This window comes from Carya illinoinensis, chromosome 2 (assembly GCF_018687715.1).
Source record: "Carya illinoinensis cultivar Pawnee chromosome 2, C.illinoinensisPawnee_v1, whole genome shotgun sequence".
Lineage (NCBI taxonomy): Eukaryota > Viridiplantae > Streptophyta > Magnoliopsida > Fagales > Juglandaceae > Carya > Carya illinoinensis.
Genome location: NC_056753.1, coordinates 11,312,172 through 11,327,808, shown reverse-complemented (window position 1 = coordinate 11,327,808; position 15,637 = coordinate 11,312,172). Strand labels below are relative to the sequence as shown.

The window sequence follows — 15,637 nt, the reverse complement described above, 5'->3', positions numbered from 1 at the left end:
CGGCTTGAGCACTGAGTTGACATAATAAATAGGATAAAGACGGCTTTTTGGTAGTTGTAGTTGGAGAGGACTTGTAACACATTTTTGATTCTTTCGGTTGGCTTGTAAATATGGTTAGATGAGCGACCCCAACTTCGCAGCATCTCTATCTTCGAGAGAAAACGTTGGTCATAAAAACGTCGTTATCAAATAAAATTATACATTAAATTGTAATTTTTAAAAAATAAATCTAACTTAACACATATATATCAAAATTTTTATATATAGTCACTTTTATGTACTCTTTATATATTTCACCGATATGATTGGTTGCAGCATTATTTTTAATATAAAAATATAATTGATTTGACCAATCACATCGGTGGAATAGGCAAAAACTAAAAGTACGCAAAATTGACTGTACGTAATAAAAGTACATACATATAGCCACATCAATTTATAAACAGTTATGCTACATATAATCATTTTTGTATATTCCTTAGACACTCTACTGATGTATTGGTCAAAACAGTTATTTTCTATTAAAAAAATGACATAACTAATCACATTAGTGGAGTGCATAAAGAGTATGCAAAAATGACAATATATAATATTTTTGATTTATAAATTTTATTTTTGTAATATGACGCAAGGAAGCGTAATTCTATGAACAACCGTGAAGTGCATAAACGTTACATAATCTTTTTGAAAAATATTAAGATCCACTATTAAAAAATTAATTTTTTTCTTACGAGTTTCATGTTTTATTTACTTTTTTTCAAAGAGCTTACGTAACCATTGCACAATTCACAATTATAAATATCTTTTCTCTCGTAGATTTGTGAAATGATAATATTTATTTACTTTTGGATAATTTGAACGTTTCATTTATCGACACGTATTCGATATTTTAAACTAAATGGATACCATCCATTACACTTCAAAATTCAAATTGAGAAGATCGTGTGCCAACAAGAATGGGCTTTGTTTAAAAATAATAAAATCAAGAAAGAGACCAATTAAATAATAAGAAAATGAAAAATGATAAGACATTCAACTTTTTTTACAATCATTTATATAACTATTTTTTAAATAAAGAATATTCTTATAAAATAACTTACCAAAATAATATCACTTTACATAAATACTTCATTTTAAAATATAGTTGTAAAAAGGATTATAAGTGTATCGCTCCTACTCAAAAAATTGCAAGAGTCATCTCAGACGAAGGATAGAATATTGGAAATTATCCATTGATTAAGCTGAATTCTTTTCCAAGTCTCGAGTTTTCATACAAGTTGATGACACAGACCAATGCCACTACTGAAAATGACATCTTTCTTCGACGCCTTCAAGAAGTTTGTATTCTAGCAGTGAGATGACAGGACGCCTTCAAGAAGTTTGTATTCTAGCAGTGAGATGACAGGAAATAGTAGTGCTTCACAAAAAAATTAAAAAAAAAATACTTTAAACACAAAAAAATTATAAAAAAATAAATCTACAAATTAATATAATTTAATATAATATATTAAATTATAAAGTTACTTTTATTATAAGATAGATCTAAACAGATCACGTTAAGCCACATCAATTTACGGATTTACTTTTGTGTAATCTCTCCGTATCTGTAGCAGTTCTCACAAAATCGTGGATGTGGAACACAATTTTTATTCTTTTTCTATTTTTTTTTTCTTTTTAATGTCAGAGCTATTCTTAGAACACAGCTCGATTTGCTGCATATTTTTTGTAGCAATTCTAGAGAGAGAACGAAGATGGAGATGGAGATGAAGATGCATCACTGAAGAAAAATGACATTTATCACAAAATACAGAGAGTTAAATTTAAACTCGAGTTCCTAATCATCATGGTAACTATCTAGAGAGTAGGCATATGCAGTCATATGGAGAGATACAGAGTGTGAGACACAGATGGGCTGCTGCTATGTAAATTAAGGGGGGTTACACAGTTAATTACCAAGAAGGATTGCATTTGTTATACTGCACTATCCTGCGACTACAAAAGTACATCATTGTATAAAACTAGCTGAAAAGATGATGCAGAAATGGCTTCACTCACTCTCCGTCTATACATCTGTCCACCGATGGAGTGTACCGCAGATGTTGCTCATAAAAGTTGATCAACTAGAAGAAGAAAATAATATAGGTAAGCATGATAGCAGGCACAAAATATTAATGATATTCGTTAACATTGATACTAAGTGCAGAACTGGTAAGGAACATTGTAATCGTAAGGCAGTACATCAATTACCAGAAGTGGATTGTTAGCCTTCAGAAACTTGTTGTCCACTGTCACTTCCGTTCCATCAGACCTTTATAAAGGCAACCACATGAGAAGCAGGCTTTAGAGTGATTAAAGAGAAACACGGTACACATATCAACAAAATTGGGCAATTATCTTTAAAAGAAATCTAGCAGCATGTGTCAGCTCTTTTATTAAACATGAACTTGCACAGTTCACAGTTCCCAGTTCCCTTCTCAATGGAATTAACTTTGTTTCTTATGCCAGATGCCCACAGAGAATAATGCCTCCTATTAGTTCTGTCAAGATTAGAACTTGACTAATAGAGTAGGTCGAGTTGTCCAGATAGATCATAATAATATATTAAGCCAAGTCCAAATGCAGGCTTTCTAAATAAAACTGACAACATAACCGTAATAGTTTTCCAAAGCGAGCAAACATCACAAGTGGAATTACAAACACTAACAAAATGTGCATCGCCAAATGTACATGCCATACGAATGGTAGCATATATAACATACAGCTGTACTGGTAAAATGCATCGGTTATCATTCATCTCTGAGCAATATCAGAGCAGAAATTTTTATGACATGAAAATTTCAAATCTTCTCATATTAAAAATGTGGTAATGTATTGCTGTCACAAAATTGATGAAGATTAAGCAAAAATATGATGTATATACAGTGATATTTGAACAAAACATGCAAGACATACCTGGACATGAGCCCTATAAGCTATTACCTTTTTCAGATATTGGTATTCATTCAAACATTAGAACAAAAAGATCATGTTTGATGGAGGGAGGAGAAACAGAGATGGAGATAGACATAGATGATTTAGGAAAGAAGCTTTGCACCTAAATAAATCATGGTACAATTAAAAACCGCGAGAAGTTTGTGCTGCCCAAGGATCTGTTGGGAACTAGTGAAGAAGATTTTGGGCGTTGAATAAACAGTGTGAGCCTATGTGATGTGTAAGAATAGCTAAATTTTAGTAAACAAAATTTTTTTATAACTAACTAAGTTTAGCATACTTCAAGCCTTTTTTTTTTAATTGTAAGATCTTAGTAACAAGCACAAAGGTAATGCCCAAGTACATAGAGGTAGCATACAAGAGAGAGACCTAACTATTAGAAGAAAAAGATACTAAAAAATCATATAAACAAACTCCATTAAAGTTTATAGATGCAGTCCACAGGAGAAAATCATAGAAAAAGAAATTCTTGAGCTCCTCCGTGTTCACGATCCAGATAACTTGTATAATTTCTTTATTCCATAAATACCAAAACAAGGCATTAGGGCTATCTTCCAAACTTCTGTGACTTGCTAACTTCCACCCTCGCCTTCTACAAGCATAGTAAAGTTCCACAACTCTTTTAGGCATAATCCAAGCCATTCCAACCTGATTATAGAAAGTCACTCCACATTGCACTTGCAACCTCAAATTTACGGGCTATAAAAAAATCCTCATATTTCAAATTAAATACCCTCCACTAGAAATTGGTGTACATACCTTATTCCACTTGACCAGGTGGAACTTAATCTCCTCTCCAATTCCTTCCCACAAAAAAGCTCAAAAAATCTGCTCAATTCGATTAGCCACACTTGCTGGCAATGGGAAAAGAGATAAAGATAAGTGGGAAGATTAGACAGTGTACTCTTAATAAGTGGTTCTTCCCCCTTTTGGCAAGTGCAACCTTTTCCATCCAGCCAATCTCCTCTCAATTTTCTCCATGACCCCATCCCAAATAGCCTTAGCCTTAAAAGAGGCCCCAAGTGGAAGTCCCAAGTATTTCATTGGCAATGAAGCTACCTAGCAGCCCAAAACAGTGGCCAACCTTCTAATGTTCCTTACTTTGCCCACCGGCACCATCTCGGACTTCCCATGGTTTACCTTAAGACCAGAAACAACTGCAAAACAAATCAATAGAGCTTTCATTGCCTGAATGCGACCTGGATCCGTATCACAAAATACTAATGTGTCATCTGCATAAAGAAGATGGGAGACATTAATAAAACCATTGTTAGTGCTTCCCACTGAAAAACTAGATAGAAATCTCGCACCAACTGCAGCCTCCAAGATTCGACTAAGCGCATCCATAATGATCACAAAGAGAAAAGGGGACACCGGGTCCCCTTGTCTCAAACCACGTGTGCTTTAAAAGAAACAGTAGGAGTACCATTAGCCGAAACAAAAAACCGAACCATGGTTACAAAATGTTTAATCCACATACAGAATCTCTCAAGTAAAAGAAAGTCCCAATTCACATGGTCATAAGCCTTCTCCATATACAACTTACATAAAATACCTGGCACTCCCATTCTCAATCTACTCTCCAAACATTCATTTGCAATAAAAACTGAATCAAGAATTTGTTGCCCCTTAACAAAAGCATTTTAAGGTTTCAAAATCATCTTCTCCACAACCATACTCAAACGATTAGCCAATACCTTAGAAATAATCTCGTACGCCCCATTTAAAAGGCTAATGGGATGAAAATCCTTGACATCCGTCGCCCCCACCCTTTTAAGAATGAGTGCTGCGAATGTCGTATTGAGGCATTTCTCAAATTACAAGAAAAGAATTCATGAAAAACACTCATAATATCTCCCTTCATGATATCCCAACACTCCTGAAAAAATGCCATAGAGAAACCATTCGGCCCAGGAGCTTTGTCTCTAGCCATCCCTCTAACCACATGGTGCACATCACCCTCCTCAAACAGTTGGTCTCTCCAACCAATTTGCACTCGCAATATCAATAGTCTCAAAAACTAGCCCTTCAAGTTTTGGCCTCCACAAATGCTGTTCCGAGAGAAGTGTCTCATAATAATGAACCACATGGTTCTTGATATCAGAATGATTAACAATAACCCGGCCTTCAGAATGGAGCATCTCAATGGCATTGTTCCTAAAATGAGATTGGTTACCCGATGAAAGAACTTTGCGCAACGATCTGCTTCCAACCAAAGAGCCTAAGATTTCTGCCTCCATGAAATTCCAAGTTCAGCAGTCACTGAACTGTTCCTACTCAACTCCTCCAATAAAACCCCTATCTCAACCCTCTCCTCCAACCTATGCAACTCCTCAAAGAGGAACTTCATTTGACTATCGGCATTCCAAAAAACTTCCACATCCACTTCTTCAAATCATTCATTAAAGCTTTAAGCTTATTTGCCAATATAAAACTCGGAGTACCAATAAACTGGTAAGAAGACCAATGTCTCACCATATCCACAAAACCTTCAGCTTTTAACCACATTTTCATACTTAAAATACCTATGACCCCCATGAATACCCCACAATCCAATATGATAGGAAAATGATCCAAACATACCTGAGACATTCCTTTCTGGCAGCACGCTAACAAATGAGCCTCCCAAGAAGGGGAAACAAGAAACCTGTCCAACCTCAACCAAACTCGATCGTTAGACCATGTGAAAGCACCCACCACCAGAGGCAAGTCCAATAACTCCAGATCAAAAATAAAATCAGATAAAACTACCATAGCCGGACATAACTTTTAAGATATCTTGTACATTCCTCTCACCAAGCTTTTAGGCCTGTAAGCTTTTATATCCACATCCATAAGAGCAACGAATTTAAGGTCTACTCAAATTTGCAACTTTCATGAAATTCATGAAAAACTCATAGAATATTCTCTTCCTTTTTTTATTAGTACCGGGAGAATCCCCCACACACCATGCCATGGTGTACTTAAGTTTAGGACCTTGTATAGATTTTTTGAGAAATAAACCTCTATGGTATTGGTTAATAAGAAAGAGGACACAATAAACTTTTCCTTTTACTTATCAAAAAAAAAAAAAAAAAAACTTTTCCATCCACATATGTTAATGTTAATCAAAAACCCATGGCAGCTTCACAAATTATTATTATTTTTTTTTATAAGTAAGAGAAAAAGTATTATTGATCTGAAAGAAATAGGCATAGCCCGCGTACACAGGAAGTATACATAGCACACCTAAATACAATCTAAGAGCGATAAATTAAAGAGAGGAAATCATGAACGTTGTCCCCGTTAAGTACAATAGTAGGAAACCAAAGCAATAAAGTGTGTAGAAAAAAGTTCTTTAGCTCCACCCTAGTGCGTTCCTTGTCCTCGAAGCAGCGCGCATTCCTTTCCAACCAAATACACCACATGATGCACAATGGGATCATCTTCCATACAACTGCTACTTGATGACAACCTTGTATCTTCCTCCAACAACCCAACAGATCCACCACCCTTGTAGGCATAACCCAAGCCACTTCAACCCTATGAAAGATCTCATCCCACAACTCCCTTGTTACCTCACAATGCAATAAGAGGTGGTCCATAGATTCTCCATTTTTTTCACATAAATAACACCAATCCATAACTACACAACCCTTCTTCCTCAGATTATCCGTGGTCAAGATCTTCCCAAGAGCGGTGTTCCATACAAAGAAAGCAACTTTGGAAGGCACACATGTCCTCCAAATGTTCTTCCAGGGGAACTTAGGATGATCTCGTGTTGTCAAAATATGATAGTACCCTCTAACAATACATTTCTTGTGGTTATTAGACCTCTACTTCAATTGATCATGCTGTTTCACAAAGGGCCCCATGGAGTATAAGAGGCTGAAAAAATCTGCAACAATAGGTACTTCCCAATCATGGAGGTCCCTATTAAAAAGGATATTCCACTGATGAGAATCATGAGTAAGTAGTCGCATATATGCTACTGAAACCTCCCTATTAGTGGCAATACGATAGAGAACCGGAAAGGCTCTTTCCAAGGCATGCTCTCCACACCACACATCCCGCCAAAAACTGATTCGGTTTCCCTCTCTTGCTACAAAACGAATGTGTTTTTCAAAGCAAGACCACCCCCTCCTTATAAACTTCCATAAACCCACTCCATGCCCCCCTCTCACTTCATTGGAGCACCAACCACCCCAAGCAGCTCCATGTCTAGCATCGATAACTTCCTTCCACAGTGATCCCCCCTCCAAATGATATCTCTATAGCCATTTGCCCAGTAGAGCTTTATTAAAAGTTTTCAAGTCACATACTCCCAACCCCCCACGAGTCACTGGATCACAAACTATCTTCCATCCAACCATATGAAATTTCTTCTCTTCTCCCAAACCTCCCCATAAAAATGCTCTGAAGAGTTTTTCAATCCTGTTTCCCACCCTTACCGGCAAAGGAAACAAAGATAAAAATAAGTGGGTAGGTTAGTGAGAGTGCTCTTAATAAGCATGAGGTAGCCCCCTTTCGATAAATACACCCATTTCCAACTAGCCAATCTTTTTTCTATCTTCTCCACCACCTTGTCCCAAATAGTTCTAGCCTTAAAAGTTGCTCCCAACGGGAGAGCCAGATACTTCAGAGGCAAGGAAACACCTTACAATCTAGTAGACTTGCTAAATTGAGTATGTTCGAAACCACACCCACGGGTACCAACTCAAACTTGTCAAGATTCACCTTGAGCCCCGACACTGCTTCAAAGCAAAGTAACAATGCACGTAAAGTTTGGATCTGGCTAGTGTCTGCTTCACAAATTATCAAGCTTCATATTTTCATTTTTCCAAGAAGATAAATAAATAAATAAATATTTAAAATTGATAAATAATGTATAAAAAAAGCCTTTAAATTTTAAAAGACAAAAAAAAAAAAAAATGGCACAACCACCATAGGGTGGTTGAGCTTTGGACACCACCACGGGGTTGGTCCATTTCTAACCAACCCTATGGGGGCTGGCCACCATGGGGTGGTGGTGCCATTATTTATATTTTATTAAAAATCTCAAATGTCTTTCGTTAATTAAAAAACCCTTCCTTATTTTTAAAATTTGTTTTAATTCTTTTTTTTTTTTAAATTAAAGTTTGTACATGGCAGTATGTGAAATTGCCATGTGTTTTTGGTTAACGTTTGTGGATGAAAAAATAAAGGGAGATTTTTCTTTCTAGTAAATCCATACCACATGGGGTTATTTCAAAAAATGGCATATGGTCCTAAATTTAAGTATACAGGTGTTTGACTAAATTTTCCTAAATAACTTTAGCTTTCATTACATATATTATTTATCTTCATTTAATAAAACAAATATAGTAGCAAATGATGTGGCTAGCTCCCTTTAGAATAATAACTAAAGGTTTTCTTTGGATTGGACATAGGACCAACAAAACTAATATTGGTAAAAGCACAAAGAACATTTACGTGCAATCGCCGTCAAGAGCTTACTTGAAATATTTGCTAGGTTGAATTAAAATGCACATTTTAAAAAATGATCAATAAAAACAATAAATCCATAAAACATAGTAAAAAAAAAGGGTTAAAAACAAGATGGTATTATATTTGCCTATAAATTTAATTTATTAGATATTATGCGACATGACAATCAAGTAATCATCTAATTGCATAAAATTTAAACATAGCATATTATATAATTCTCTTGTACTTTACTAAATATACGAATGTATGATATTTGCTAGCCATAATTCTAAAACACATAGTTAAATCAAAATATACTAGTAGGTATTGACTTCTATGCTAACATAAGTGATCAAAATATCAATCCAAGTATAAACCCAACTTGACTTTTGTCAAGGAGTCAATTGACTTCTATGGAAAATTATTTGTTATTTTCACTTATCTATCAATCATTTGTTGACACATTAGGGGGTGATAAAAGGATGATAGTTAAAAGGATGACGAATAGCATTTTTTTATAGGGAAAATATTATAGTGAATAGGGGTGTAAGCCGATTGACCCATTCGGACTGGACCAAATCGAACTCTAGACTGGTCGGTCTTGGTCCCCTAAATTGTGGACTGAAAACCATTCAATCTGGTCTCGGGGTTTATAAATTTTGGACCAGACCGGACCGAACTCCTATATATTTTTTAAAAATATTTTTAATAATTTAATCTATTATTTTTATATAATAATTATATAAGTTAATGATGTAATTTTTATCTAATTTATTATCATTGACCGTATAAAATATTTTTTTAATGAGTTAGTTACATAATCTATATTAATAATTCACTTAATTTTAATTTAGTAATTTAAATAAAAAATTTTATTAATTTATTTGGAAAAAAAAAAGAAGAAAAAAAAAATTAGACCAGACCAAAAGGACTGATAGCTACCGGTTAGGTCTGGTCCCTATGGATGTTCAGTCTGGTATGGTCCGAGGAAAATGATGGACCGAAATTTTCGGTCCATCACCCCCCATACCTGACCAGACGGATTTACACCCCTAATAGTGAATAAGATTTTTCCCAAAGCAGATACATGAGTAAGATAATATGCAGTGCCATGATATGTAAATAATCCCCAATATCAGAATAGTATTTAAGAATATTTTCTTAAGTCATTTTCTGGGTCTTGAACATACATTATATATATATATTTATAAGAAAAACTACAAAGCACACTTTTCTATGCTTTTAACTCACACAAAAGGTGAACTTTTCATAAATGTACTTTGCTTTTAGTAAGCGAATCAATTCAGTCTTGGTGCTTTGCACTTGAGCATACTTTAAGTGCGCTTTTACCGACACTACAGAGAACTAAATGGTCTTTTGGGTGAAGTTAATAAAATTAGTTAAAAATAAACAATTGCAAACCTTTAGACTTTAATGTTGTTTTAAGTCTTTAGCAGATATCAAATATAACACATGTATATGCAAAAGTTTCACAATCCACACAATCCAGGATATCATAACAAAGGTTTCAGGTGACAATTCATAGAAGAAATCTTTCTTCTATGTCATTCAGGGAATAGAAGAAATCTTTCTTTGTAAATACAAAACATTGGCAGCTGATCTAAAAGGAATATCTGCCTGTAGCTATTCCTGCCCTAAACTTTAGCACACTAAGATTCTACAACCAAATGAACATGAAAAAGGAATTTGGCATCTGTCAACCTGTTCTACAAGGGCTTAGCTTTTACAAGCAAACCACCACAAAATAAATTAAGACCCAAACTCAGCTCAACCCAAACAAGAATGAAATAGACAAAGCTCAATCTATGAACTTCAAAATCAAATACCAGTATCAATAAAATCACCAAAATGCCTCTGATAGAAAATGTTCCCCTGTCTGCATGCCCACCAAAAATAGACTTATGCCTTGAGTACACAAATGTGGGAGTGAAAATTCCCCAGTCAAATAAGCACAACCACATTGCAAAATCCCAAAACCATGACTAGACCTGAAGTCTGACAAGATATTCAAACTTTCAGTTTCACAAAGGAATCCACAAAGAAATTCCCCCTCCCATTATAATTCATAACCATGTAATCTATTACTCTTGGCAACAATTTTCTAATTCTAAATATTGACAGCCCAATGTTCCAAACAATTTTCTGTTCCAAATAATATAAAATTGTTTTAAAAGAATAACTAATTGACCAAACATGAAATTTCGCAGACTAGACATAATTGAAACCCAGAATTTACAGTTTCTCCATTTTTTTTTTTGAGTACAGTTTCTAAAATATAAAATATATGATTAACTAAAACTATAAGTAAAGAAGACATATTTGAACCAAATTCTACAAGACTTGAAGCATCATGTAGAATTAGGTTCAAAAGAAAACCTCAATCACACAATTAAACAGTTAAACATCCAAAATATATGCACATATACCGCATAAACCAGTATATTTCACACATTAGCTAGAGTAGGGAAGAAAAATTAAATGATAAGCATATTCTTAGCAGTAATGAAGGCTAAGATTTGGAGCCAGGATACAAACCTTATAGCCGTAAAGGTGACTGACACATCCTGGATATTGTTTGATACAGAAGCTGAATAGCCTATGGCCTTGATAATCCTGGTGATATTAGATGCATCTTTGAAACCATTAACCCCATTCCTGCTACTTGGATTCTCCCCAATGAAACCAGGATTTTCAGTCCCTGGTGGCTGAAATCTACTGCCAGAGCCGCCACTTCTAGTTCTTGCATTATGTGCAACAACCGGTTCACACAAGCATGACTCTTGTTTAAACCTCTTCACAGAACCAGACTTCCTTCTCTTAGCACCAGTACGGCGACTGCTCTGAAATGGTTCGATGCAACCAACATTGGATACCCCGTCTACAGGGCCATTACCCTCTGAAGCTTTGCCTTCTTCGAAATGTATTGGAAGTTTTTCCAGGTTGGCCTCATTGGTAAGCACTGTTGTTTTAAGCTCACTAAGCTTGGGATCATATTCCTTTCCATTATTTCTGTCATCAATTTGCTGACAAATATTACCACAACCATTCTCGACAACTGTTTGCATGGCATTTTCAATTTCTTCATTATTATCTTCTTCATGAGCAGATTGAGGGACTGGATGAAGATTGGTAAGGCCTGATTTGGTAGGAGGGGCAGATTTCCCAGTTTCAGTCATAACGTTTATTTCTACACCTCTTAAATCATACGCGGCAATGGAAGAATGCTGTTGCTTCTTCTTAGGTTGAGTAAAAGGAGTCCCATGCTTGCGCTTGCGTTTCCGATGCTTTCCTGATCGAAAACTTCAAATCCAGGTGGAAAACAATATTAGATTCACAAATAGAAAAACTCCAATGGACAGACTCTGCATGTCTTTGTTTAATTGATAAGGAGCTGAGGAAAAGGGCAAAAAAAAAAAAAAAAAAAAAAAAAAATTCACATTTCTGCTGTTTGTGGTGAGAAACAAATAAAACCAACTAAGCTCAGTTAAACAACAATCTAGAAGTAAACGAGCACGCTAATTTGAACTTTGTCAACTCAACCCACCAGAAAAAAAAGGTTTATATACTCTTTTTAGGAACCAATGAAGATGCTTCATAGTATAGAAAGAAAAGGGAATAGACTACCTTTCTTCAAATGAATAAATAACATCGGAGCATGACTGGAGATTCTCCAACGGCTCCCAGGTGTTTGCTGCCTCTGGCCATCCACGCCTTTAATATATATTCCAACTATAATTTAGTAATAATTTACTGATTTGACGAGCAACAGCAACACTAAACAGGGGAGGGAGAATTGATTCCAAAATAGGCAAGAGGGAGGCTCACCATTTGATTAGATACTGAGGCTGACCCTATTTTCAATGCCCACCATCATCCATCCACACAGATCACCAGCAACAAACAAACAACAACAACAACAAAAAAAATATACAATGTCCATCATTTATTTAATTCCAATAATGCAATCCAAACAAAATATGCTAAATAAAAGTAGTCAATGCCGGAGGGAAGGTGGGGGTAAAATCAAATGCCGTCCAACACCCTAGAAAGTTCTAGAATATGTTTGGGTTCAAAGTCTTTCATAAATATTTTGCCCTTACAACCTAAACATCATCTGAACTCCAAGAAATATAATTTCTCAAAAACATTTTCATCCAATCATTTGTGTTCGTTTTTATGACAAAACAAAAACACAAAACCCAATACAAAACACACCTAAATTTTTTTTTTCTTTTTTTTCAAAACAACTCTTCATTATACCCCTGACTTCAACAGAATCTAATACAGAAGTCTAAAAGTTTTTTTATAAGTAAAAATTTATTAATATTAGTGAGAACACCTAGCTAGAAAAAAATAATAATTATACTCTAAAGCTAGCCCATTATAGTCTAAAGCTACTGCCAAGAAGAAAAAAAAGAAATGTATGGAAGAAAGGATCTTCTGAGTTTCCTCTAGCGAACATTCCTTATCTTTGAAGTTCAGATCATTTCTTCTCACCAGATGTACCACAAAAGGAATATGAGAACCATCTTCCATATTGTTGCTATTGGCAGGATACCATGAAGACAGCCACTAGCAAGCAGATTGACTGCACTCTCAGGCATAACCCATGCTAACCCAACTTTGCCAAAAAAATCATCCCATAGGTCTTGGCAACCTCAAAATGGAGTAGCAAGTCCACAGTTTCACCTCTTTTCCTACACACATGAGCAACAGCCAATCCCAATATTTCAGTATTTCCGTAGGCTGTCCATAGTCAAGATCTTCCCTAATGTTGATGTCCATACAAAGAAGGCACCTTACTCTTCCAAACATTCCTCCAAGGGAAGTGGCTATTAACCTGATTAGGGGTGACCTTATAAAATGAAAGGATGGAGAATTTCCCTTTCCTTGAGGCACTCCACAACATCTTATCTACTTCTTAATCCTTATTCCGGTAGGGTACAATAAGCTAAATGATTCTATAAGAACCACCTCCCAATAAGGGGCTGCCCAGAGGAATTGAATATTCTACCAAGCAAAACCGCCCAAAATGTCCAATAACTCCGCCACCGATGCCTCATGCCTGCAAAAAATCCTATATACCATGGGTAAAGTGTTCTTGAGTGCCCTACACCACAACAATATCATGCAAGAAACTGATCCTAGAACCACGCCCACCACGAATCTATTAATCTAATGTGCTGAGAAAATACCCTCCAACCCCTTCTAATGTTTTTCCACAAGCTCACACAATAAATAACTTGTGCCTCCAAAGAGCGCCCCCCCCCCCCCCCCCCCCCCCCCCCAAAAAAAAAAAAAGAAAAAGAAAAAAAAAAAGTACCACCATATTCGGAATCTATTGGCACCTTCCCTCCCCGACTTGATGATAACACCACACATATCACAAAATTTTCTTGAAACAACTTTTCTTGAGCAGACCTCCCCTGCACATTTAAGTTAGTTCGAATAGCTTTTATTATCTCACACGAAGGCAATCTATTTGTTTTTTAATAAAGCAGCTTACATGTTTATCTGCATTACTGTGTACGTGTTTTAGAAGCTAATATTGTACTTGTTTTTAATATAAACTAAACACAAAATTCAGAAAATATAAAATTGAACATATTTTTTAGAAAATGGAAAACTAAGCTTATCTAGCCTTTTGATTTGCCAAACAACCTACTTTGTCATTCTGAAACTGCTTTCTTTTAGGAAATCCTGCCCCAACCGATGTAAATTCCCGCCTCCGCTACTGAAAGAGATATATTTTGAAGAAGCATTTGTTTTTACCTGACACATTTTTAAGAACCAGAAAGGAGAGGGGGGGGGGGGGGGTGTTACCTTGCGAACCCTTTTGCGGCGAATGGACTCAATTTCGTAGAATCCGTCGTCGAGCTTGGGACGCTCAGCCGCAGCGTCGTCGTCAACAGGGGCTTCATCCTCATCAACCTTATCTTCTTCCTCCTCGACGTCTTCTTCTGCCTCTTCAGCAGAAGCGACGGCAGCAACAGAAGGTTCTCTTTCCTCTTGGTCCTGAAGCTCGTCCCTTTGCACTTTCTCCTCCTGGGTCTGATCCCTTTCACCCGAAGGCACCGCCATTGAGTCACCAACACCACCAGAAGAAGCAGCTTCACTTGGAGCAGCCAATGCCTCGGGGTCAGTGTTCCTCTTCTTTCCTCCTCCTTTCATTTTCTTGATTTCTGATAGAAATAAATTAAAAGAAAAACAAAATATAGGTGTGCATGAGAGAGAGAGAGAGAGAGAGAGAGAGAGAGAGAACAGCAGAAGCAGTTACATGTAATGTTTTATGGGTATTGCAGGGATTGGCTTTCCCTGCCCTCCCCCTCGTCCTCTCTTTGCCCTGTAGTCTCTGCGCGTGTCCGAGCGAGTTCCCAGCCCCCGAAGCCCTCACGCCAATTGCCAACTCACATTCCTTTTCAGCCTTCAGTTACCCATTTTGTACATTATACTTTTTTTCAAGAAAAAAAAGCATATTTAATTTCATTAATTTGTTATAAATGCGCACATGAATTTGACCTATGCATTTAGTTTTTACCTCTTCTACCGACTCTTAGAATTCTCATTATTCATGTACCAACTTTTACAATTCTTAAATTTATCTCATTAATTCATCTATCACCTCTTCACATTCTAAATCACTCTTTACCTATATAAAAATGTCTTAAGGATTATTTGTATGATACAAAAAATTCAAAAAGAATGAAATTGAACTCTTGAAGGGCTAAGTTTCTATTGCTATTTTCTAATTCTCTTATTAATTCTCTTTAGTCCTACAGCACATTATCAACACGAAACTCTAACTAAGTATTGTAGTCTTTTGATTTTTAGCAAGATACTTACTTAATATTTCCCAAACCACTGTAAGTTAATCTTCTATAAATATTGATATGCTTATTGCAATATAAATCGTTTTATAAAATATTGATATGATTTATGTGATATTATATATAGTATAATGTTATCATATCAATGTCATGAATATTATTATCTTCTATTTGTTAGTTTGATTTTAAATATTTCTTTCTCATTTAATACTATTAAAGAAAGAAATGAAACATCCCTAAAGGATCATTCTAAAACAATAATTTTATTGAAAATTGAGTATCTCACAATAAAAGATCTATTGATTTTATATGATAGTTTAAGGGAGTAATACGTATACTAGAAAATCTTGATC

General features: G+C 35.6%; 1 protein-coding gene across 2 annotated transcripts; it reads right to left on the bottom strand.

The window, feature by feature from the left end:
• Nucleotides 1–1,770: 1,770 nt before the first annotated feature.
• Nucleotides 1,771–14,895, bottom strand: LOC122300111 (chromo domain protein LHP1). Of its 2 annotated transcripts, none has more exons than XM_043110522.1 (7): nt 14,735–14,895; nt 14,281–14,639; nt 12,283–12,302; nt 12,082–12,168; nt 10,993–11,757; nt 2,248–2,308; nt 1,771–2,120 (listed from the first exon to the last, which is right to left on the bottom strand). In XM_043110522.1, the coding sequence occupies exons 2-7, from the start codon at nt 14,626–14,628 to the stop codon at nt 2,052–2,054; spliced, it is 1,350 nt and encodes a 449-aa protein (XP_042966456.1). In that variant the 5' UTR covers nt 14,629–14,639; nt 14,735–14,895; the 3' UTR covers nt 1,771–2,051. The 2 variants fall into 2 exon arrangements, with proteins under 2 accessions (XP_042966456.1, XP_042966455.1); XM_043110521.1 differs by having other exon boundaries at nt 12,283–12,308; nt 14,735–14,894.
• Between the last annotated feature and the right edge of the window lie 742 nt (nt 14,896–15,637).